At 38.8% G+C, this 26,376-nt stretch overlaps 1 protein-coding gene across 1 annotated transcript in view; it reads left to right on the top strand.

Moving 5' to 3' along the window:
• Window positions 1-438: 438 nt before the first annotated feature.
• The window catches only part of LOC141504195 (tissue-type plasminogen activator-like), a 40,317-nt gene continuing 14,379 nt past the window's right edge, over window positions 439-26,376 (top strand). The window contains 8 exon segments of the mRNA XM_074209025.1: window positions 439-545; window positions 17,864-17,957; window positions 19,371-19,413; window positions 20,752-20,889; window positions 21,928-22,045; window positions 23,235-23,408; window positions 23,527-23,618; window positions 25,974-26,151. Of these exon segments, the coding sequence (XP_074065126.1) occupies window positions 17,898-17,957; window positions 19,371-19,413; window positions 20,752-20,889; window positions 21,928-22,045; window positions 23,235-23,408; window positions 23,527-23,618; window positions 25,974-26,151 (803 nt within the window). The 5' untranslated portion in view covers window positions 439-545; window positions 17,864-17,897.

The raw sequence follows: 26,376 nt of genomic DNA, 5'->3' as shown, positions 1-26,376 counted from the left end.
GTGTTTCCCAGTTGTCTGACCATTGACTGTCTCTTCTCTTGGTGGTCTCATTCCTTGACTCCACTGAGTTTTGCTTGCTATGCTATCCTTGAATTGGTGGGTCTGCACCTGTCCAACCCTTCCTATCACATGTTAATGGAGGTCAAGTAACTGAAGTAGGAGTTCTTGTCTGAACAACAAAACTTCCCAGCACTTGTTTATTTATTTATCTACTTAGAAATTCAAGTGTTTCTTTTAAAAATCAAATCCAGTGAATAATACAGACTGGCTCAGGGCCAGCCAAGGCTGGCTCTGTGGACTATCTCTCATACTTCCTCCCCTCCCTAGAAAAGACAGGCCCGCCCCAGCTTGACTCCATCACTACAGCCTCTCCATTGGGCACTCTCCTGGAGGAGGGAACTCCGCCCATTCCATGCCACAGTCTCCACCTCTATCCTTGGAATTTAAAGGAGCCGGGAGCTGTTCAGGCAACTCAGAGCTGAGATTCAACCAGGAACCTGCAACTTCGGAGAAAGCTATTGGAGAGCTACAGAAAAGAAGGAGAGGTAGGTCGAATATTGGCCCTTCCTTTCAGCTGAACTACTCTTTTCCCTTTGTTAGGAGTCGGGAGGAAACCCCAGCAATGAAGGGATTTCTGAAAGTTAGGATTAGTTTTGCACTTTGAGAAAAAAGAGCGATTGAAGTGGGGATCCCCTTTTTTTGCAACTCTCACCATTTGCCCTGGGACTTAATAAAGTGTTGGGGCCAGGCTATGGGTTAATAGAGGGTGCTGTTTCTATTTTGAGGAAAAGAAGAAAGATAAAGGGAGAGGGGAAAGAAAAAAAAAGGAAGGAAAAAAATTGCCTGTCTAGCGTCTTCTTGTTCTGGGTCATGGGTAGGGAAGTTTAATAGGTATAGCCCTTGGAGAAGAAACCTCTGATATGCAGAGTCAGGGAAAAGTGGAAAGCAGTTTGAAAAAATGGTTTTAGAACACCTGATGACTAATGGACCTGAAGTCATTTTCCTTTGGGACATCAGCATGAAGTCAGATTACCTATCTGTTACTGACTGGGTGGCTCCTAATTAGTGGATACAATTGGAAAGTAAAGGGGGAAGGTGAAAGTCCCTTTAGCCTGAATTTAGTTTCCTGTTGAAGTGTGTTGGGTGAGAGTAAGAGGGTTGGGGGTAGAGGGGTGGGTAGGAGAAATGATCTGTACACACAAAGACCTCTGTGATTGTTCCCTAGATTTCTTCCTTATGCTTCCTACTGTTTTGTCCCACCCTTCTCACCTGGTTGATGATGGACAGAATTCTTTAAGGATTTCTTTTACCATTTGTGGAAGCAGAATAATAAGATTAATAGCCTTTAGTCATAGAGCATTTGCCCCCTAGAAGGCTATAAGCCTCTCTATATTTTCCCTTGTGCAATATTTACTTTTCTTAATCTTCCAAGGAGAAAGAAAGAGGTAAACCTGAGTCCACAGACCACTGTTGGCAAAAGCAGGAAGGAAGGTAATGACTTACTGAAGGCCAAATAGTAATTTGGTGGCAGATCTGTACTACTAGCTGAAGTCTCCCAACTCCTTGGTGACAGTTCAAATCATTAATGTTGTCCACTTCTCCCTCATCCTCTTTTGAAAAAAACAAAACCCCACACTATTAAAAAAAAAAAAGAAACAGAAAAAGAAAATAGTCTGCTGATTCCCCCCCCCCCACCATATTTTCAGCCCAGTGAAGAATATTCTCCTCTCCCCATGAAAATGTGCAGCAGAATCTGAGGATCTAGACACTGAGAAAGACTTGGATCAATAGGTGAACATTTAATTAAAAAAAAAAGAAAAATGCTTCCTGTTGGTGCATTAGCAAGGTTACCTTGGCTATTAAATTATAAATAGCACCATTCCTCCCTTTTGTGTGGGCTAGCCTCTGTTTTCAGAGATGCCAATCTAAGAGTCTCTGAAATTTAACCCAAGCAAATAATATCTTTCTTCAAATCACCTAAGTTTCTTCTTGTCCTATCTCCCCCAGGCCATTTCAGTTTATCTCCAAATGCCTGGAGACAGTTTTTTCTTGATATTTATGATAATTTTGCATTTGTAAGTATGACTTTGTGGAAGTATTCTATGCTCCCCTGGGACATAGTGGAGTATCATCTGAGATAGAGAGATGCTGCTTTGAGACACAAGAACTTTAAGAAGAGGCTGACTCATTAGCCTGTAAATTCCTGTGGGCCTGAGAAGCCTTACTCAGTAAATGAATGTTAATTAATTGAGTAGATTATAATAGTGTTATCAGCTCTCTCATCTGGTGGTTAAAGCACGGTCAGCTAAAGTCAAATCTACATGACGCCAAACATCTGGGGGGAAACTGAAGAAAGGGATTAATTCTATAACTAGATTCAATTATTTATTAAATATTCGATTGAAGTGTATAGCAGACAGTTGGGGATGAGGTATTAGAGCTCAGGAGAGAGGGATGAAGGCTAGATATGCAAATTTGGAAGCATTTGCACAGAGATGTTCTTTGTATCCATATGTATGGATGTTATCATCAAGCCCGAGAGTGAAGATTGAGAAGAAGGCACAGGACAAAGTCCTGGGGCAAACTCCTTGATAGGGTGTAGACCACCAATAGGTAGGTGTATGCTGCCAAATGTCAATCTTTTCCTCAACCACCAAAAATTATACTTGGCTCTTGAAGACTTTCAGTTTCTAGGTTGCTCACAGTGGACATGATCAAGTTGTTAAATGTTGTAAATGCCCTAGTCAGGATTTGAAACCAGGTTGCTTGACTCTACAGCCTGTGTTCATTCCATTATTATGTCTCAAGATCAGTACTTGGTCCTGTGCTGCTCCACATTTTTATCAGTGACTTGAATGAAGCATATGAAATTTTCAAATGGCACAAGACTGGAAGTCATCAACTAATTTGGGGGGAACAGGATCAGGATTCAAAAAACTAGAGAAGCTAGTCATCCAGTCAATCAATAGACATTTATTAAGTGCCTACTATGAACCAGGCACTGTGCCTTTAAGCCCTGGAAGACTGGGCCAAATATAATAAAACTATATTTAATTGGGATAAGTGTTGATTTCAAAGTATATGAGGACAAGATGTGAGCGTCATGATTACACAGTAATTTGTTAGAATAAAGTTGGGATTTTTTAAAAGTTTTTTTGCAAGGCAAATGGGGTTAAGTGGCTTGCCCAAGGCCACACAGTTAGGTAATTATTATTAAGTGTCTGAGGCAGGATTTGAACTCAGGGATTCCTGACTCCAGGGCTGGTGCTTTATCCACTGTGCCACCTAGCGGCCCTAAAGTTGGGATTTTAATGGATTATAAAACTTAATATAAATCAATAAGATTATACAGCCAAAACAAAAGTAAATAAATAGCAATGATCATGCCTTTTTAGTATACTTTTTTAGAAAACGTGTACAATCTTGGGTTAAACTAAGAGATGCACAGGGCCCAGAACTAGAAATGTGATGAGTCCTGCCAAGCTCTACCTTAGTCAGCTAGGTTTAGGCATCCCATCTTAGGGATAAAACTGATGAGAAATTAGAGGTGGGCATCCAGAATGGCAAGGAACCTTGAGGTAGTTCCATGAAAGGCTGGCTGAAGAAAGTGGAGGTGTTTTACCAGAAGGAGAGAAGAATGAAGGTGCTATATGAAAGCTCTCTTTTAAGATGTGAAAACTATTCTGTGGAACAGTAATTTATAATATTGGTTGTGTTTGCTTCCAGAGGGAAGACAGAGGATCAGTGGGCAAAAGTTAAAGTCAGGAAGTTTAACTTGATATATGTCTATAACTCTCTCTCTCTCTCTCCCTCCCTCCCTCCCTCCCTCCCTCCATCCATCCATCCATCCATCCATCCATCCATCCATCCATCCATCCATTTATCCACCTACCTACCTATCTACTTAATAAAGCTGTCCCAAAGTGGATGGTCTGTCTCTCATTATAGATAGTGAGATCCTCTTCATTGGAGCTTTCAAGTAACAACCTGCTGACAATTTCTCAGATATGCTATGGAGAGCATCCTTGTAGAGATGTGGGCTGGATGACCTTTGAGGTCAACTCTGAGAGTGTGTGGTTCTTTAGCTTTGTACAAATGATGTTTCTAGGCTTGACCAACTGGGAGGAAATAGGATTAGTTCAAGAACTCCTGTAGGTTCCTTTGAAGATATACAAGTTGTTTTTAGTCAGAGCTTTGTAACAGGAGCTAGTTTTCCACTATAGGGCATACTCATATTGTCAGGAATGAGTAGGATGGAGCTTTTAAATTCAGATAAATTCTTTACATGGGGGTGGCTAGGTGGCGCAGTGGATAAAGCACTGGCCCTATAGTCAGGAGTACCTGAGTTCAAATCCAGTCTCAGACACTTAATAATTACCTAGCTGTTTGGCCTTAGGCAAGCCACTTAACCCCATTTGCCTTGCAAAAACCTAAAAAAAATTCCTTATATGGCCTCAAATATTTGGATTTATGGAAAAAAATTTTTCCCCTTTTTAATCTGGTTATTTGGCCTTGTGTGGAAAAAAGTAAATATGTAGAAGGGATTTAAACTCAAAATACAAGTTTTTGGTTTTTTTTAACAAGGCAGCAGGGTTAAGTAATTTGTCTAAGGTCACACAGTAAGGAAATTATTATGTGTTTGAGACTGGATTTGAACTCAGGCTCTCCTGACTCCAGGGCCGGTGCTCTATACACTGTGCCACCTAGCTGCCCCCAAACCCAAGACTTTTAATGACAACAGAATAAAACTCTTGCTTCCTATTTGTGTTGAGTCATTTTCAATCATGTCCAATTCGTTGTGAGCTCATTTGGGGTTTTCTTGGCAAAAATATTGGTTTGCCATTTCTTTCTCCAGCTTATAGTTTAAAGATGAGAAAACTGAGGCAAACAGAAATAAGTGATTTGTCCAGGGTTAAAAAGTTAATAAAGTGACTAAAGCCAGATTTGAACACAGGAAGATGAGTCTTTCTGACTCTAGGCTTGCTCTGTCCACTGCACCATCTCTAAGGGTGTTTCAGTTCTACTCTACTCTTTTGTTCAAGTTAATAGAGCATGCTCCTAAAACCACCATTATGAAGAGAGATTGCATTTTAAAGTTAGCAAACTTTATAAATAATATCTTTTGATCTTCATAACAATCCTGGGAGGTATGTTATTACTATCTCTATCTTACAGATGAGGAAACTGAGGCAGGCTGAAATTAAATGACCTATTCAAGATCACACAGCTTTGTAAATGTCTGTGACCAGATTTGAGCTCAGGTCTTTCTGATTCCCAAGTCCAACATTTTATCCAGCAGAACTATTAGATAAATCCTACTTGGGAGGGAGAAAAAAGCTCTTTTCTCATTCTCAGAATCTGCTCTCTCTTAGCAACATAAGTATTGTCAGTCTTATGAGAGACCAGGTAAAAAAATGAAGACAGTTTATCAAGAGCTGTCACCATTATTGGAGAACAATGCACAACTATCCAGACTACTTATTCTACTGAAAGGACTATCCATTTACAAAGGACAGTAAAACTTTGTTGATTTCACTAATCTACATGTGAAATAGGCTTCTGGAGATAATCAAGTGACAAGGAACAAGAATGATTATAGTTAGTTAGAGAATTAGGTCTGAAAGGAAAGAGGGAAAGTGTTCCCCCAGTCTCAGGCCTAATTTGGCCTAGTTTGTTTAGCCCAGTATAATTTAGCCTGGCCCAACATTGCCTAACTTAATCTAATTAATTAAACCTTAACACAGTAATGACAGTAATAGTTGATATTTACTGTTTGTGTTGATATTTACTATACTTAGCTTAAGTTTACAAAGCACTTTATAACATATATTATTTCCTTTGAGCTATACAACAATAAAGATTTTTTATTATTCTTCCCATTTTACAGATGAGGAAATTGTGACTAAGCAAGGTTGTGTCTTGACTGGCTAATATGTTTCAGAGAAGGTATTTGAATCTGAGTCACCTGTCCAGACCCAAGTTGGTATGGCCTAACCTAACATTGACCTAGCTCAATTTAGCCTTTCAGGGCTGAAAATGGTTTTAGAACTCACCTATTCTATTCTAACTCTTTGAATTTACTGTGTTTTTAAAAATTTATTTAAGGCAATGTGGTTAAGTGATTTGCCCAAGGTCACACAGCTGGGCAATTATGAAATGTCTGAGTTCAAATTTGAACTCGTCCTCCTGACTCCAGGGTTGGTGCTCTATCCTACCTGCCTCTGAATTTACTGTTAAAGAAAAGGGGGTCTGTTTGCATAGCTGGTAGAAGAACTGGGACTAGAACACATTTAGATATTAATAGAGAGGTTCTTAAGTGAACAAAGAGATCCTGCTCTAAATGAACCCAGCTGTGACAATGCTATGGCTCATCTGCATGGTGGCTTTCTAATTGATACCTTCAGGAATTGTCCATAAGGCAGCTGAGAATAGAAAAAGGAATAACTTGGACAAAATATGCCAAAAATGGGTCTGTTTATAAATTTGCATAGTCAGGGGGGTTTCCAGGGTTGTGGGTAGAATGAGCTCGGCAATCCAGTTTGAATTGTGGCCCCTTGGAGGGATCCACCATTTGTTTCTATTAATACCAGAGACAGTAGAGAACTCCTCTAATGGGGACCCTGCCTTGATTCCATTTGAGCACGAAGGTTCCAAGAAGGTAGCAGGGAATCTAGTCAGAAATTTCCTAAACGTATAGGAATTCCTGAGACTTTCAGAGCCACATTGCCTCTTGGAGGACTCCCAGGTATGTCTGAGTTCTACCTGTTGCCCCTACTCCTACCCCCACCCCACTCCTGCCTTCAAATAATGTATCATCCCCAAAGGTGTCTGCCTGAACGTTGTGGCTAATTGTTACTTTGCTATTTCAGAGAAAAGCATTGAGCTCCTAAGCATTTTTTAGGAGGTTGTGGTTTTTTTGTCTCGTTTTCACTGCAAGCAGGCTAAGAAATAGAAGATTTAATAGATTAAGCGAGGAATGGTTTTAGCTGGGTATTTAAATTCTTATGGCTAGTGACAGGTTTGTTAGACCTTAGAATAGAGTGACAATATATCAAAGAAATTCTAAATCCTTTTCCTCTGGAGAGCCTCAAAAAATAATGAGGAAGGGGAGGAGGGCAGATTATAAATTGGTCACAAAGTATGGATTATTTTAAAAAAAGATCACACAGGAAATTACTTTTTACTCTTCCCTGCTTGTTAAAATAATAGGAAAAGGAAATACATTATTTTTGCTTGGTTATAGCTAAGATTATTCCAAAGCCAGGGACAGATATTCAGACCAAAGAAAGGAAAGGCAAAGGTGTTTTTTAGAAAGTTCCCATTTCCTTATTTTCCAGCTTCCCATTTTTATTCATGTAAAGACTTGTGTCCAACCTAACGACTTACATATGGTCCCTAAATGAGCATTATAAGGGATGGGATCCTAGAAAAGTCAGCTTCTTGTAATTAAAGGCAACCACTTGAGTTGTCAGTGTCCAGCCAATCTCAAGGCTGTAAATTACAGAACAGTGACAGATCTGCATTGATAGTAGAAGAATTTCCTCCTTGGAAATCTTTCTATATGGATGAAATCAGATCCAGACCACCTTCCTCCCCTCCCTCCCAAAAGATTGATCACTAGGTCACAGTTAATGTAGAGCAAATACCTCTGAATCAGAATCATGGTATCAGAAAAACAAAGAAAATGAAAATAAAATCAGGTAAGTTACCTTCCTTGAGCAGGAAACAAAATACACTTATAAAAAAATACTACGAGTGTATGCAATTGGTAGGAAAAATGAGATAAGGGTTTACTTAATCAATAGAACCAGTCACAAATTGACACAGAGTATATAAGGCATTTAAAGGTAACAGGAAATATACCCTTCAGTGTTTTGCTGTTTACTGATAAGCATTCTTTATAATTTGGAACATATTAAAACCTTATAAGTGGCTTTCTTTTGTAGTGCACCATCACAAAATTAGAGCTGCAAGGTAGTTTAGAGATTACCTAATCTAACCCTCTCATTTTTAAAGGAGGAAAATGAGAAGACATGGCTTTAGTAACACACAGTAGAGGGGCCATGTCTGTGACTCCAAATTCAGGGATCTCCTATTGAAACCCTCTTCCTCCTTATATATTAGTTATATTTCAATATGATATAATGGAAGGTGAATAAAAAAAGTTGAACTCATGTTACTGTATTATGTAAAACTTCAGTTCTCTGTTTCCGGACTGTCCAGCATAGAAATTTAGAAAGTAAAATGGAGTATTATTGTATTGTTATGTGTTTTATTTCCCATATTATGTGGATAGTATGCTTCACCATTTATCTTGGGATTGTCTTGGATCATTTTATTGCTAAGAAAAGCCATTCACAATTTTTCAACAAACAATATTGCTGTCATTATATATAACATTTTCCTGGTTCTATTCACTTCACTATGCATCAGTTCCTGTAAGTCTTTGAAGTACAATATTAATACTTGTGTAACCCTGTGTAAAGGGCATCCTTAATACTTCTGGGTCCCAAGAAGCTTCTCAGTTTGGCTAACACCCCTAAGTCTTGGGAACATCCTGACAGGTCTAAAACAGTTGACCCAGAGAGTCAAGAGATAGACCATAAATTTTATCTGGGACTCACCTAATGTTCTTGTTAACCTAATCTTTTTGCTGTTTCTGCAATATTCCTGCTCCCTCCTAAAACTGCCTCCCCCACCCCAGGTACAGCTGGAACTGTAAGATAGTAAACTCCACCCATCCTAGGTCTCCCTAGTATATGACTGTCCTGTACCAAAGGAAACATGTTAGACCCTCACCTCCCTTCTGTCTTTTATTGGCCTCTAGCTATTTTATGTCACATGTGTGTGTAATAGTCTGACAAGGAAATATATCTGACTGCTATTTCTACTTCTGTATCCTGCTTGCTCATGATACCCCTGCCCCTCAAAATACTATTAAAAACCTTGCTCATTCTGTTCTTGGGGTTGTTATATTTGGGTTTTACCCCTAGCAATCCCCGAGTAAATATACTCCATTCCAAAATTCAATGGTCTCTGTTTCTAGGTCTCTGTTTCTCGCATCTGATTTGGGGTAAAACATCTTTCCAGGACTTTCTGGAAAAATAGACTTGTCAACAATCAGATGAATCAGATTTTCCTGAAATTATCCTGTTTGTCATTTCTTATAGCACAATAATATTCCATTATAATCATATACCATAAGTTGTTTAGCCATTTCCTAATTGTCCTTTTAATTTCCAATTCTTAGTCCAGAGGGTGGAGCATCCTTGAGGAACAATAATTATTGTTCAACAAAAATCTTATGCTATGGTTTTCTCAGAATTTATTTAAATTCCAGGTTCAAAATTAACATTTCATTGAACATATTAATTAGAAGTTTCAGAAGGGAACAGAATTGTTAAATTTCTTTTGTGTTGTTGTTGGTGGAATCAGTCTACTTAATTAGCTTAGGCTAGACTGTAACTATTTAAATAATACTTCATATTTTTATAGCAATTTTATATTTGAAAAGTATTTTCCCACAACTGCATTGTATGGTAAGTAGTGCAAGTCTTATTATTCTATTTTAGAGGGGAGAAAATTGAGATTACTTGAATTGCCATTCATATATGTTTAAAGCCAGAATTCAAACGCAAATCTCTCCTGATTCCAATGCCATTTATGTCTAATTCCTTGTTACCCTAATTGGGATTGTCTTGGCAAAGATACTTGACTGGTTTACCATTTTCTTCTCCAGCTCATTTTACAGATATTTACAGGCAGAGTTAAGTAACTTGCCAAAGGTCATAATCTAGTCAGTGTCTGAGACTAGATTTGAACTCAAATCCTCCTAATTCCCGGCCAGCACTCCATCCACTGTACTATCTCATTTCCCTAAGATCTAGTCTAGTTCTTTTTCTCCCCTTAGTCTATTTCTTTTTCCACAACCAATCCCAGATGTCTTGGAGATTAGGTTGAGGATAATAGAGCACATTAAGAATTAATTTTTCCATGACAATTTGACTAATTTCCTATTTCACACCAAAACTTAAAAAAATTGGGGGGGAGGAAGAGAGAATTTTATCCCCTTTCCACTTTGGGTGAGTAGTTTAGTACTTTTTAAAAAATAATATTCTGTCTACTCCAGTCATCAATAATGAAAAATAGACTGGCATATTCTTCTATTCCTTTTCTCTTCCACTCCCCTAGTTTCCTCAGAGTTTATTTTGAAAGATTAGTTAAAAAGACAGAGAAGGAGCACTTGAAACATAGGAAGAACCTTTATGAAAAACTAAAAATAAATGAAAAAGGACTTATATATTTAAAATTTTCTTAAGAAACTGGGGTTCAGAGAAACAATGGGACTTACCCTTTTCACTTGTCTGGCAAGAGTCCAACAATTAAATGGGAATCCCTTTTTAACTCCAAGTTCAGGACACTTTTGAAATCAATTATTTATTCTTTTATCTGTTGTTTATACCAGTCATTATGAATGAGATCATCAGATTTTTTTTTTGAGGGAAGTTTTTTTAAAAGATCACATTTTTTTTGGTTACAAAGTTAACAATCACAAACACTCTCATATAAAACAACAAAAGAAGGAATTTGAAATGAAATCATTATATTCTGTCCCATAATTATTATTTTTTTTGCAAGGCAATGGGGTTAAGTGACTTGCTCAAGACCACACAGCTAGGTAATTACTAAATGTCTGAGGCTGGATTTGAACTCAGGTCCTCCTGACTCCAGAGCTGGTGCTCTCCACTGTACCACCTAGCTGCCCCCCCCAGTAATTAATTTTTAATTAGAACATATTAAGTTTAGCAAACTGGTAACAAAATTGCCATGTTTATTTCCCTTTCTGAAATTCTCTTTTGTATATCCTGTGTAATTTTTTTAAAAAGATGCTTTATTGTTTGAGAAAAGGATTTGAAAGAAGTTGATCAATGAACATGAGATCAGTGGATTCCTCAGAGGAAGAAGGAAGGAATGAAGAAGGAAGAAGAAATTAAAAATATAAAGTGTAGAATTGCACAATATTAGCCTTGGAAGGAAATGGAAGAGATTGTGTAGTCTCACATCCTCATTTCTACAGATAAAGGAAACTGAGACTCAAAGAGATGAAATGAAGGGATGTGAATTCAGGTCTTTGGACTCCAGTTGTCTCTCAAGTTCACTGTTTTGCCTCTTTGACTGGGAGGTATTTTGGAAACAGTACTAGCTATAGAGTCAAAGACTTGGGTTAGATAGAATCCTCTGTTTATTATTGATTGTATGAGCTTACAAAAATCACTTTTCTCTTTTAAAATTCCATTTCCTCATCTGGAAACTGAAAGGTCTGGATCAGATTGCAAACTTGAAGAGACATTAGAGTCCATCAAGACCTTAATTTTCCAGATGAGGAAATAGATGCAAAGAAAGACTTTAAAAAAAAAGCAACTTGCCCAGGTAGGATTTGAACTGAGGTTGTCCTGACTGCAAGCCTGATGCCCTATCTGGAAAATTAAGGTCTATCTCGTTGCCTGTTTACTTTCATATTTGAGCTGCTGGTCTCTCTCAAAACTCTGAAGTCTTTTCTCTTCTCTCTCTTCATTCTCTCCCTGAATGACCTCATTAACACCTCTGGGTTTAATTATCATCTCTATAAAGATACACCCAGATCTATATATCCAGTTCTGTGTCTCTCCTAAGCTCCAGTCATGCATCTTTATCTGTCTATAATGGAATGCTCTGGAGTCATTTTGAACTCTAAAAGTTCAAATCAAAACTCTGTCTTTTGCCTCAAAATTGGTGCTTTTGATTATTGACCAGCCTCTATTCGTGGATTCTTTCTCTGGGTTCTCCTGATGCTGCTTCTTTATCTTCCTATCTATTGGATCACCATCTATCTCCCACCCCCTAACTATGGCTATACCTCCCTGCCTCCAAGGCTCTATCCTGACCCTTCTCTTTCTATACTTTCTCACTTGGTAGCCTTTTTGACTCCCATGGATTCAATGAATCTCTGCAGATGATTCTGAGATCCATACATCCGGCACTCGCCTTTTTCCTGAGCTCTAATTTCATAGACTGGATATCCTGTCTCAACTTGGCATCGTCAAAATTGAATTCATCATTTCCTTCCCCACCCCTAAACCCTTCCTTCTTCTGAACTTTCTTATTTCTATCGAAGGCAACAATATCCTTCCAGATCACTCAGGTTTACAATCTGTGAATCATCCCCAGCTTCTCATTTTCTCTCACCTTTTATATTCATTCAGTTACTGAGTCTGGTAGATTCTATCTCCACGACATCTCTCATCTCCATCTCTTTTTCTTCTCTCCCACAGCTACCATTTTAGTACTGGCCATCATCCTCTCTCATTTGGATTATTTAAATAGCCTCTTAATTGATTGTCTTGCTTCATGCCTCTCCTCTTTCTAATTCATTCTTCACAAAGTGATATTCCCCAATTAAATTCCTGATCAGATCATTCCCTTGCTCCATAAACTCCAGTGCTCCCTATTATCCAGTTGTGTGACCTGGGACAATCTTCTTAATCATTCAAGACCTCAGTTCCTCATCCCCAAAGAGGATTGGGTCTCTTCTAACTTCAAATCTAAGCTCTGTGGATGCTTAAAGTCAAATACAAACTTCTCTGCTTGTCATTTAAATCTCCTCACAAGCTGATACTGATCTATCTTCCCAAACTGATTCCATGTGGCTTTGTCAGGCATTTGACTCAAGCTCCAGATAAATTGACTGCTTGCTGCTCTCCATCTGTGTCCTTGAATAGGCTGCCTCTCATCCCTGGAATGCCTCCCAGTCCCTCTCTTCACCTCTACCTCTTGGAATCCCTATTCTTTCAGAGTTCAGCTTAAGTGCCAGCTCCTTCTAAAAGCCTTTCCTGATTCCCTCAGTCGTTAGTGTTCTCTGCCTTACCTCAAATCACTGTATATACTTAGCATGTAGCACAGTGCTCAGTATATTTTTGTTGTTCAGTTGTTTCAGTCTTGAGTGAAAGATTAGACTATATATTTCCTAGCTCTTTGTGACCCCAAATGGAGTTTTCTTGGCAAAGATGCTGGAGTGGTTTGCTATTTCCTTCTCCAGTTTATTTTACAGATGGGAAACTGAGGCAAAGAGGTTTAAGTGACTAGCTCAGACTAGCTGGTAAGTGTTTGAGGTCAGATTTGAACTCATGAAGAGGAGTCTTCCTGATTCCAAGCAGAGAGTTCTACTCACTGCACCACCTAGCTGAATCTATGTTCAGTATATAGCAGAGTTTTAGTACATACCAGTTGAGTGATGATTATTCCTATAGACATGCCAAAACTCATAATGGCTATGTGAGCCTGGTTAAAAATTTGAAAGAGGGGGACAGGAAGGAGACAGGATTGAATGGGGTAAATCTCATTACATTGAGAGGTACAAAATACCTGTGGTAATAGAGGGGAAGAAGGGAGGAGATGAGAAACACTTAAAAGTTTGAAAGAGAGAGGTGACAGGGACTGGCCATGCAATTTTATTGATACAGAGAACTTCTCTTCCAGATGAGATAACTCCTTTTATCAAAGCAGGTATCAGCAACTTATAGCCTTAAAGAGTATTGTAAAGACTAAGAGGTCAAGTGACTAGCCAGTGTGTGGGTATCTGGGTGGAGGTGGGGAGGTAATTGTCCAATGGTCTTTTTGGCTCTGAGGTCAGCTCTCTAACCATTATGAATTCTGCCTCTTATTTGTAAGTGAGAATTAAACTGCCTTTGTAGTAGTAATTCTGCAGAATTGTTAAGAAGATCAAAAAAGATATTATATAGAAAGTGATCTATAAACTATAAATGACTAGGTAAATATGGATTCATGGAAGAATGGCATAGATAACCCATTTCTCCTGTCTCTAGTCTTTTGCTCATTCTACTACCAATCATTACCAATACCAGAATGTCAAAAGTGTGCTGTAGGTTTTCAAAAATCTTCACTGCCCATACCTGAAACAGCAATTTAGCTTTTTAGGACCATGGGCCTGGACTTCCCTCTCACTTTTGACACCTTTCCCTCGTGTCCTTAAAAGTTATGTATTTAGTGAATCTTTGCTGAAAAAATGAGGAATCCATATCACAACAGTGGATTTTTCTTGGTGCATTTCAGATCTGAAAGATCCTTTAAGTATATCCAGCTAGAAAAAAATCGCCTTATTGTTTGTAAAACAAACACCTGATGATATTATTTTTCTAAGATTGTCTTTTTAAAACATTTCAGTTTTGAATCAACTTCATTCTCCCTCCCTTCAGTCTCATCAACTTTCTCATCGATACCAGCAAGGAAGCTAAGAAATGTTTAAAATCTATCCCACAAATCTATTGTGTGACTTACTATTTTCTTTTATTTTGAGGGGGCATTACACTCTTCCCCCCATTTTTCTTTGTCCAGGCAGTTGTCCCTGACCCCTTCCTACCCCCAACTTCTCTGACAGAGGCCAGACAAGGAAACTTTTCATGTTCCATCCCCCCCTCCCCTTGTCTCTTTTCCATTCATTTCTCTATGCTGGCATGGTGACTAAGTTCTTTGTCATCTTTCCATCCCACCAGCCCTTCCAGCTGCTCTAATGGGCTCTGTTTATGCAGAATGGGTTCAGCTATAGTTCTGTTTGTGTGTGAGACTAGCTTGAATTGGATTAGTTGAGAGAGAGAGAGAGAGAGAGAGAGAGAGAGAGAGAGAGAATAATTTTCCCTTTCCCTGTTTTCTTGTGTCCTAAATGCAAAAGGGCTCTGTGGCCATAGTGCTGTTGGATATTCTTCTTTTCCAAATTTCCTTGTTGAAAGTGGACAAAGGGAATCATTTCCTCTGAGGGAACACTGATTTTTTTAGCTTCAAAAGAACTGGCAATGAAAGTGAGGGCATTCCTTCCATTCCTCTAAATAGATCAGAATCCCTCCACACTTTAGTAGGTGGTTTCCTGGGTTGCTGTGGCTAAGGAAAAAAAATTAACTCCTGTTGTCCAACCTCCTGATGAGACTTTATTCTTAGCTAGTCTAGTACTTAAATGAGGCACAGTTTGTTTTCCAGTCTGTTGTCAGGTTTTCTTTTCCAACTTGGTGGGATCTCCCAAGTCTCTTGTTCTATTGACTCAAAGACTTTGTAAACACAGAGTGGCCTCCTGTTCCAAAGGGGTGTTAGAGAAGCACTTTAGGGAAGGCAGGCTGACAGGTAAACAAAAGGTAAAAAGAGAATTCTTCCTTCATTTTTCCAGCATTTAGGATTATGTTCAGTGGGAGGTACCTGGGATGCCTAAAAAATGGAACAGTGGATGTCAACTTAGTTCAAGTACCTACCATGAGTTAGGTACTATATGTGATCAGTGTATCATGTACTATGCATGAGATCAGTGTTAGGAATGAGAAGATGAAGCTGAATATCATATCCTGGGGGGAAAAGTAGCATTTATATTGTGTTTTGAGATTTGCAAAGGGTTTTCTTATGTTATTTCATTTGATTCAGGAAAGACAAGATAATAATTATGGGGAGATGAGCAGGGAATAATCAGAACGAAAGGGCTGGTTAATTTAGGATGCATTAGTTGTACATATCTATAACCTAAATCAGATTACTCACTGTCAAGGGGACAGGGATGGGCTGGGAGAGAGGGAGGTAGGGAGAAAAATGTGTACTTCAAAAATCCTACAAGAAATGAATGTTGAAAACTAATTTTTATATGTAATTGGAAAAAATAAAAAATTTTAAAAGACACTATAAGAAATGGAAAATATCAATAAAAACTTATTTTTAAAAAATGCACGATTTGAGAATAAAGCAGTTAAATCCATATTTTCCATTCATTCATAAATGCTATTTTTATTTAGTTATCTGTACAGGGTGGCATCCTAAACACTGTACATTAAGTGTTCATGATCATGCTGAGATAATAACTTAGGGAGGCAGCAATTTTAAATATGTAAATTATATAAATACTAAGAAGAAGAGAAATTTATTTGAGAACTATTACTTGAGGAATTAGCAAAGGGTTGAAATCAGGAAGAGGAAATTAAGGGGGAAATTAGGAAAAATGGAAAAAAGGGAAAATTTAGGGAAATCAGGAGAAATTCCCTCCACTCAGAATATTCCGAAGTGTGTGCCAGTTTGGGGAATTCCTTGGAATTTTCCCTTCTTTCTTTTGGAATGACCAAGAAATGAAAATCCTGTGTATAAAGTTAAGTCATTCCAAAAAGCAGCAGGTAGAAGTATGTTTTTTTCTGAGCAGCCTAAGTTAGACAAAGATCCAAAAACTATACTTCTCTTTTCTTCAAGGCAGGGAAAGGAGCTGGGAGTGAGAATAGACACTGTAAGTAGGGAATCCCTCTGAGTTCATCCAGTATATTCTTTTTTTGGCAATTCTTCTAGATCAAATACCCCTGTCTAACCTCCCTCCTACCCTCCCAACCCTTCATCTCTATCAGTCCTTCACTATTTAGTTTTTCATTTGCCAATTGCCCAGGAAGAGTTCAGTCAGGTATAATGAGCCCCCTTGTCTTTCATTCATCCTGAAAAGATCAAGTGGGAAGGTGGGGGATGACTTAACTTTGGCAGGAGTTTTATAAAAGAACAAAGAGGAAGCCAGTAAAAGACAGGATAAAGGCTTGGAGAGCAAAGGTTCTGCTGGAGTTATCTCTGCATAGATGAGCTTGCTACAGCCTTGGGGGAAGAAAGAGGAGGTACGGAGGAGGGAAATGGGATCAAGAGATTGTTGTGACTGAAGGGAAATGAGTCAAAGGAAGAAAAGCATTGATTTAATTCTTGTGGATGAAGGAATGAAATGACTTGCCAGACCACAAAATAACACCCCAACCAACTAACCTACTTTAAACGCCAAGGACAAGACATGAGGGAAAGGCAAATGGAAAATAGAAGACTGAGATCCAGGAAGAGAGATGAATTGAATCCTGCAAAGGCTCTCATTTCTCCACATTCCCACAGTGCAGAAAATCTGACAGTTGGTTGGGCTCAGGGCAGAGAAAGGAGTCACATTTGTTATTAAGATCAGGAATGTATCTAGAATCTGTGTCAGTAGCAACAAAGGGGAAGCACTGAGGACAAATTAGGACTCGTCTCATGATGATGTGCCAGTAATAACATCTAAATAACTCAGTAATTTCTTCTGAAAAAGTGAGACAGAGAGAAAGATAGAGACAGAGTCAGACAGAGACAGAGATAAAGAAGAGAGACAAAGAAAGAGAGAGATAGAGATAGAGAACCAGGTAAAGACAGAGAGAGAGAGAGAGAGAGAGAGAGAGAGAGAGAGAGAGAGAGAGAGAGAGAGAGAGAGAGAGAGAGAGAGAGAGAACAGTAATCACTTCTCTAGGAACTCAGGCTGGGGTGCTTGATTGGTTGTAAGGAAGTGCCATTGAACACCTCTTTCAGCCTATAGATGACCACTGGTGCTGGTGTTTTCCATTCACTTTCCCTCTAAAACTGTTCTGTCTGACATCAATGCTTGTTTGGGTCACCATGTGCTACTATATATCTGGTCTCCCGTGGTTGAAACCTTGAAACTATCTTTGACTTTCTCCTCTCCCTTACCTCTCATATCCAATCAAATCCCAAATCTTTGTCAATTCTATTTTGGTACTATTTCTCAAATCTGTTTCCTCTCCTAGACTATAAGATTCTTGAGTGCAGAGACAATGTTATCTTGAACCTTTGTATCTCCTTTAAAGTGTAGAACAGTGTTCTGTATACATTAAGTGCATAACAAACATTTAATATTTAATTCAGTTTGGCCCTGGATCCAGTAATATTAGAGCTACAGCATCTTGTAGGTGCTACATAAATATTGCTTGATTGACTGGATTTCATGGTTGCTTTCCAGACCTCATATCACAATATTAATCCCTTTCTCTTCTTTAAGGATTTGAAGGAAATCAAAGAAAGGAAGAGTGAAAATGACAGGCATATTCTTTGGTTTTTTGTTGCTGTATGGAGTAGTCTTTCTCTCCAGTCAGGTAAGAAACCTGTTCACTTACATTACACAAATTGTCATATAAAGGTCAGTGTAAAGAACAAGGTGTGTTTGAGGGATTATCAGGTAGAAGAGGGAACAGGAATGTTCTTGTAGGTTCCAGAAGATAGAATCTGGAGTTGCAAAAAGGTAACTTGATGTCAGGAATAACCCAATATTCAGAAGTTTGGGGTTTCTTTATCTAAAAGGAAGCAAAAAGGTTATTCTAAAGTTATGATTGTAGATCTAGGTTTGAATGACTCATGGTGGTAATAATATAGTCCTTCTCTCTGTTTTTTCCCAAGGTGATAGAGGTAGTGAGAGGCAGGCTGGGCTTCCTTTGGAAGGATGTCACATGCTCTGACTTACTTGGGGTATTGTGCTAGGGATTTCTTTTTGGTTATGAGTTGGACCAGATGGTTGCCAGTCCCTTTATGGGAGAACATTGGAGTCAACAGACCTCCTCCAATAGGACTCATCCTACAAAGATAACTTACACTGGTTGCTTACCTTTACCTAAGCCAAACGATATCATAGGGATCTTTTTCTAAGGTTTATCAAATGAGAAACAGTTATAAAATTGTGGAAGATCAGGAGGTGAAAAGAGTTAGTTCAGATGGAATATCTAACCTGATACTCATCTCCAAGAATCGTGGTAAGCTCATTCCTATAAAAAGACACTCAGAACTTTACCTGGAACAATTCCTATGGAACAGAACAAAGTGGGCACTTTTATTATGAGTTGAAAATTTGTCCTCATAATACAGATGACTTCCTAAAATCATACTTCCTATGATTTTATAGCTTACAGGTTGAAAGGAATCTTAGAGATATCTGTTTCAATCACCTCATTTAGCAGAAAAGGAAACTTAAGACCCTGAAAAATTTGCCCAATGACAAGAAAAGTACCCATGTCTGCTGACTATAGTTCCAGTGTTCCTACCTCATGAATCAAGTGTTTGTTGAGAGTCTATAATACAAAGCCCAGATGTTTGGGGTGATACAGAAGTATAAGATTCAATTCCTTGCTTAAAGGAAATCATAGTCTAGCTGAAGAGATGGGGTATAGACTAGTTTGGAAAAGATACCCATAAATGCAAGATGTGTAAATACCAAATGAAAGAGGGAGTTAGGCAATAAGCAACACAAGAATCCATAGAAAGGTGGCACCCTTATTGAGTGAAGTGATCAGGGAAGGCTTCCTGGTGAAAGTGGACTATACTGGGACCTGGAATGATGGGCAGGATCTAAATAGGGGAAAGAAGTGGGACAGAATTCCCAATAATTAAGGAGAAATTACCTTGAAGAGAGAGAACAGGAGCCACCCACTGGAAAGGTTGTGGTGCATACTAAATAGTTATTTCCTGACATGGTCAGAATACATACAACTCTCTTCTCTCTCCTGATTTTTTTGTAGGACCCTTACAACCGTTTCAAACGAGGAGCTAGATCCCACTCAGGTGAGTGAGGTTTGAGAAAGCAGAGGGTCTGTACTTACTATATAATAAGTCAATTAAACTGGAGGGATGGGGGAGGAGAGGTAGGTAAGGATGTTCTTAATGTACCCTATTACCTGTTTGTACAAGCTTTGCAAAAGTTATGTTTTGCAAGGTGAGCAATTCCTTTGAGATAGATATGTATAGTTATATGTGTATGTAAATTTTTTTCAATTTATCTACATGCTATTAAAGATGTTAAACACTGATTGTTTAAACACTGATTGTTTAACAAGCATATATCAACTACTATATACCAGGTAGTCCGTTGCTTCATTTATTCAACAAATATTTATTGAACATCTGCTAAGGACAAGGATTTGTACTAGCCATCAAAGGTGATACAAAGAAGTCCAAGGCACAGTTCCTGTTCTCAAAGAGCAAGATAGTCATGGAATCATAAATATTAAAATAGATTAGGGATTACAGATCATCTAAATGTCTTTTACTTCCACAGTTAGCTAGTGGGTGCTCTGGAGTCAAGAGGATCTGAGTTGAAATCCCAGTTCAGATATTTGACACTTACTAGCTATGTGACCTTGGGCAAGTAACTTAATTAATCCTTATTGCCTCACATACAAGGCCATCTCCAGTCATCCTGATCCATATCTGGCCACTGGATTCAGATGACTCTGGAGGAGAATGTGAGACTGGTGACTTAACCCAGCAACCTCCTCACTCAAATCCAACTCATGTGCTTTGTCATGGCTTCACCTCCCTGATATGATGATCCTCTTGGACAAACATCATCATCATCATCATCATTATCATCACAGATAAGGAACCCAGAGAATGGAAGAGATTTGCCCAAGCCCAACCAGCTCACTGGTGCCAAAACTGTAACTTCATTTTTGATCCAGAACTTCTGACTTCTAGTCCAATATTCTTTCCTAGGCAATCATCCCAGCTCCACCAAGAATTGCTTTTTTTGGCTGAGAGGTTGTTTAAACCCTTTGTGCATCAGTTGTTTTTTTTTTTTTTTATTTGTAAAATTTATCTATTACCTTTGCCTGTCGCCTGTTTTACTCACTAAAGTTAAAAAAGTTGCCATTTGGAAGGGAACTTTATAGTTTTCTCATTTGTAAAATGGGATAATACCTATTTTAGTAACTATATCACAGAGTTGTTAATCGATATAATACATTAAAAGTGCTTTGCAAATTTTAAAGTACTATATAAAGGCAAACATTATTATTACTTGTAGGGGCATTGGGCTAAAAACTGTGAGATTTCTCTTTGTGGAATGAAGGGGACTCAGTAATGCATAAAACATAAAGAGAGTTGTCTTGCTTCTTGTTATAGTTACCTGCAAAGACGAAAAAACCCAGATGATTTATCAGCAAAAGCAAACTTGGCTTCGTCCTGGGCTCAGAAATAACCGGGTAGAATTTTGTAGGTGTGATAGTGGCTACACCCGGTGTCACAGCGTACCTGTCCAAAGTAAGCACTGTTATTGGGTATTGGGACTTGCCCTTAAAATTCCAAATACTCAGTTTCAAACACTGGAATTCTGACCTTGGAAGGTCACAGCCCTTTTGAGAGAAAGATAAAGGACAGACAGAGTCAGAAAGAAAGAGAAACAGAGACAGAGAGAAAGAGTCAGAGATAGAGAGAGGAGAGGAGGGGGAGGGGGGAGGGGGAGGGGAGAAGAGAGAAGGGGAAGGGAAGAGGAGAGGGGAGGGGAGAGGGCAGAGGGGAGGGAGAAAGTGAGAGAGAGAGAGAGAGAGAGAGAGAGAGAGAGAGAGAGAGAGAGAGAGAGAGTGTGTGTGTGTGTGTGAGAGAGAGAGAGAGAGAGAGAGAGAGAGAGAGAGAGAGAGAGAGAGAGAGACAGGTGTTGGGAAAACTGAGTCTTCTTCCCAGTGCCTCTCTTCATCTCAGCCTATCGAAACATTTTCTATCCTTTAAGGGCCAGGCAAAATGCTATTTCCTCCAAGTAGCTGATCCTGATATCCCAGCTCATATGGTGCACAAGTGCAAGGGTCTATATATATATATATATATTTTTTTTTTTTCGCAAGGCAATGGGGTTAAGTGACTTGCCAAGGTCACACAGTCAGGCAATTATTCAGTGTCTTGAGGACAGATATGAACTCAGGTTCTCCTGACTCTAGGGACGGTGCTCTATCTACTGCGCCACCTAGCTGCCCTAAGGATCTATATCTTAAGCTAAACTTTGCATCAAATCCAGTACCAACTACAGGGCTCTACATACAATACGTGCTTAATAAATGCTCGTTGAAGTATTAGTAACAAAAGGAATAACTGAACCCTGATAGAAGATCTATTGCTAACACAACCAAGAATGATTGGACCTGAAGTGATTGTAAAAATGTAGAGGGCCAAGAAAGAGGAAAAAGGATGATGGTCAGAAAATGAAATTTAGAAGGAAAGAAGTTGTCTTTGGTTAGACACTATTCCTCTTTTTTACCAATCAGGTTTGCTTTGAAAATTAACTTCATTTTTCTTTGCATTTAATAGGTTGCAGTGAACCAAGGTGCTTCAATGGTGGTACTTGCAAGCAGGCCTTGTATTCCTCAGATTTTATCTGCCAGTGTCCCAGAGGTTTTACTGGAAAACAATGTGAAATAGGTAAGAGGTGGAGGGAGTGGACTCAAAACCTAGCTCCACAGAAGGCAATGTGGGAACAAGAAAAGGGCCAGACAGGGAATCAAAGAGGGTAATTATTAAGGCTTTTAGGAGTAACAAGCTGTGGAACCTAGGAGAAGGAATTCTGTTTCTAGGACCAACATATAATGCAAATAGAAGAGAGAAAGGAGGGGAGGATATAGCTGGCTATCAATAGTGTTCAGTAGTTTTTTTGGTCGTTTGACTTCATGATCCCATTTGGGGTTTTCTTGGCAGATACTAGAGTGGTTTTCCATTTTGTTCTTAAGTTCATTTTATAGGTGAGGAAACTGAGGTGACAGGGTTAAGTGACTTGCCCAAGGACACATAACTAGTAAGTGTTGAGGTCAAATTTGAACTCAGGTCTTTCTGATCCCCAGCTCTACTACATTTGACTGCCCTTGGGGATAATAACTATGACTAGTTTACTTTCCCTTGGGGGTCACAGCTTGGGATTTGTCCCTTATTCCTTTTAAGGACTTTTTCTTTAGGGCCAGATCTGTCAGTTCCTTTCTCCCCCAGACAGAAGTTTGGTCTATGGTGCCTGGAAGTTCACTCACATCTCTGCCATTAACCATTTAAACTCTCTAGGTTTCTGTTTTCTTTGACCATTATTCTTATGTATTCAAGTAGTTGGGTTGGGAGATAGAAAAGCATTGATTTGAAACTGGAAGACCTGGGTTCAACTGCTGATTTATGTGCTTAATATTTTAATGAACTTGGACATGCCATTTAAATTCCCTCAGGTATTTCATTTCCTAATCTGTAGAATGAGGCTGCTAAACTCAATGATCTCCAAGGTTCTTTCCAGTTGAAAATGTAATCAAATATGTACTGTTCTGGGGAGTGAAGAGGGAATGGAAGGAGGGAAAAAAATAGAAATATAATCAAGGATTTTTTCCCACTTAAAAAGATATGCAGCAAAATGCTTTTAAAATGATTACAAAAGGGGGCGGCTAGTTGGTGTAGTAGATAAAGCACTGGCCTTGGAGTCTGTAGTACCTGGGTTCAAATCCGGTCTCAGACACTTAATAATTACCTAGCTGTGTGGCCTTGGGCAAGCTACTTAACCCCATTTGCCTTGCAAAAACCTAAAAAAAATGATTACAAAAATCAGATTATTTTATGCATTATTTTATTCTATTACTCTTTATAATCAGATACTGATGAATATGCTATGAAGACTTGGGCCTCACCTACAGGGGGACATGGAGTACCAGTGAAAGTGGGGCTGAGTGTGTAAACTGGAACAAGAGTGAATTGCGTTCCAAACAGTACAATGGACACAGGTCGGATGCCCTCAAGCTAGGACTTGGGAACCATAACTACTGTAGGTAAGGGAGATTTATTTTGACTCTGGGGAGTTTTCTCAGGGAAGGATCCTCACAGAAGGCAAAACCTTTGTAATGTTGGAGATAATTTCTAATCCTCCCTCTACCCTCTGCCATTTAGGAACCCAGACAAAGATACCAAGCCCTGGTGTTACATCTTCAAGAATGGATATTATATCTGGGAGTACTGTAGTATATCATCCTGCTCAAAGAGTAAGTGACTGAATATTCCCATTGGTCTTTATGTAGATAAGAGAAAGCATCAGGTTGTGCAGTAAAGCATTTGGGAGGACAGGCTGACAACCATTGCTTCCGAGAAGAATAAAAAGGGGAACAGGATGCTTTCTGATTTGTTTCAGTGGAAAGGGAAGAACAGGCTTTCTACATAATTTGTACCTATTCAGCAAACATTTTTTAGCATTAGCACAAACATCTGATCTCATCTTCTACTAAGGCCTTCTCTGTAACAGGGAACCCTGGGTTCTCAAAGTCTAGGTTAACAGAGGATGAATTCTGGCAGGTCCAGTTGAACCATGAGTATGAGCCAGTAATAGACTATATCTGTTGTTCAAGGATCAACCTAATTAAGTTCAGAGATGCTTTTTTACCATAAGGTATTTTATAAGTGCTGATTTAGAAAAACATTTTTTAACCATAGAGAATTAAGGAGATCTTTTATTAAGGTAGGTGGAAAAGATTGCCATCTGCATTGAATAATAAGGGTGAATCATGTATTGCTGCATTGTATGGGTGAATCATGACTCTGGAAGTAGTATGGGAAATGGTGGTAAGTATGTAAAAGGGTGGGGTTTGGTTTGCTTTTTTTTAAGGAATCACTTCTAGGGAAAACTTCATATAATTGATGACTTCTATGTTGGGCCTTAGAGGAAGAGAAGAATTTCAGTAGTCAGCAATGAACTCTATATTATTCACAACATAAGGAGAGTATATGTATAAGCACAAAGAGAGGAAGAAATCAGGAGAATGGAGAGCAGTGAATGGCAGAATGATGGTTGTGTGAAGGAAAGTAGTTTGAAATAAAACTGAGTCTGGGGGTAGCTTAATGGTGCAGTGGATTCAGGCCTGGATTCAGGAGGACTTCAGTTCAAATCCAGCCTCAGATACTTAATAATTACCTAGTTGTGTGACCTTGGGCAAGCCACTTAACCCCATTTGCCTTGCAAACAAACAAACAAACAAACAAACAAAGACTGAGTCCAGTCTTTGGAGGGCCTTGAATCCCAGATTAAAGAATTTGTATTTGGTATGTATTGGGTGATGACAACCATTGAAGTTTTTTAAGCAGAAACTTATTAGGTTATTTAGGAAGCTGATACAAGCATCTAGATGGCTAAATGGTGCAGTGGTTAGAGTACAGACCTGGAGTCAAGAAGACTCATCTTCCTGAATTCAAAACCAGTTTCAGAAACTTAAAACTGGGCAAATCACTTACCCCATTTGCTTCAGTTTCCTTATGTATAAAATGAACTGGAGAAGGAAATGGCAAACCACTCCAGTATCTTGTCCACACAAATGGGGTCAGAGTCAAATATGACTGAAACAACTGAACAACAAACAATAAAATCTTCCAGGCAAAAGAGGAGTGCTTGTATTAATGTAGAAATGATGTGAGTGGAGAGAAAGGGGAAAAGTATTATAAAAGATAATGTTGAGGGAGAATTGATTGGGATGAGGGAGGGTAAAGAAGAGGAAAGAATTTTTACATAAGACTTTAGGCCTAGATGACTAAGATAATGATGAAGAAATAGCAAAGTCAGAAAGAGAAGCAAGTTTAGGTTAACAGAAGCACATTTTATCACTACAAAACTTTTCTAGAATCAAGTAGTGTATATAACAGTAGGAACTCAAAAGAAGAAGAAGAAGAAGAAGAAGAAGAAGAAGAAGAAGAAAGGGAGGAAGGAGGAAGAGGAGGAGGAGGAGGAGGAGGAGGAGGAGGAGGAAACTCAAGGAGAAACAAATCATTACATTTTATCTTAACACTCCTCACTTTTAAGTATCACTAATACCTCATAAACTGAGTCTTGGCTTTGCCTGCCCTCTAAATCAGTCTCCCAAGTTACAAAATGGAGAGGTTTGAAAATGTGATTGATAAGGTTCCTTCTAGCACCAAAATGATAATGCCATTTATTTCAATTAGAGAGAAAAGGAAGTAGTTTCTCCTGGGACTTGAGAGAACAAAAATGAAAGGATAAAGTTTCATATCCTCCTGAAAAGGAAAATTTGGGCCTCTTATCTCGCCTTACCAAGTTCCAAACCTTACCAAAAGGACTTACTATTAATTTGATTTTTAATTATTTTTTTGCTTCACCTTCTTCCCCCTCCTCCTTCCTTCTTTTCTTTCTTCCTTTTCTCCTCCTCCTCCTTTCTTCTTCTTCCTTTTCCTCCTTCCTTCCTCCTCCTCCTTCTTTCTTCTTCCTCCCTTTCTTCTTTCTTTCTCTTTCTTTCTTTCTTTCTTTCTTTCTTTTTCTTCTTCTACTTCTTCTTCTTCTTCTTCTTCTTCTTCCTTCTCTTCTCCTCCTCCTTCCTCCTTTTTCTTCTTCTTTCTAGATACCTTTGAAGACTGCTATTCTGGAAAGGGCTTCTACTACCGGGGTACTTGGAGCAAAACTGAATTGGGCACATCCTGCCTCAGGTGGAGTTCCTTACATGTGAAAGACAAAAGAATTTTCACAGCATGGAGGAAGAATGCACATAACTTGGGTCTGGGCAATCATAATTTTTGCCGGTAGGTTTGTATTTGTATGACTTTTATGGCAGGAGAGAGAATAGGGGCAATAGTTGATGTTTCAAGTTAAATATTAATAGATTTTTTTGTGGTCTTGTCTGTCAGACTTTCAAGAATTTTCATATAGCTTATATATCCTCACAAATTTCCTGTGGAAATAGATTTCTTTTGGGGGTGGGGTGGTGGTGATTCCGAGTCAATGGGGTTAAGTGACTTGCTTCAAGT

The sequence above is a fragment of the Macrotis lagotis genome, chromosome 1, assembly GCF_037893015.1.
Source record: "Macrotis lagotis isolate mMagLag1 chromosome 1, bilby.v1.9.chrom.fasta, whole genome shotgun sequence".
Lineage (NCBI taxonomy): Eukaryota > Metazoa > Chordata > Mammalia > Peramelemorphia > Peramelidae > Macrotis > Macrotis lagotis.
The sequence above is the reverse complement of the archived record's forward strand: the minus strand, read 5'-3'. Positions and strand labels throughout refer to the sequence as shown.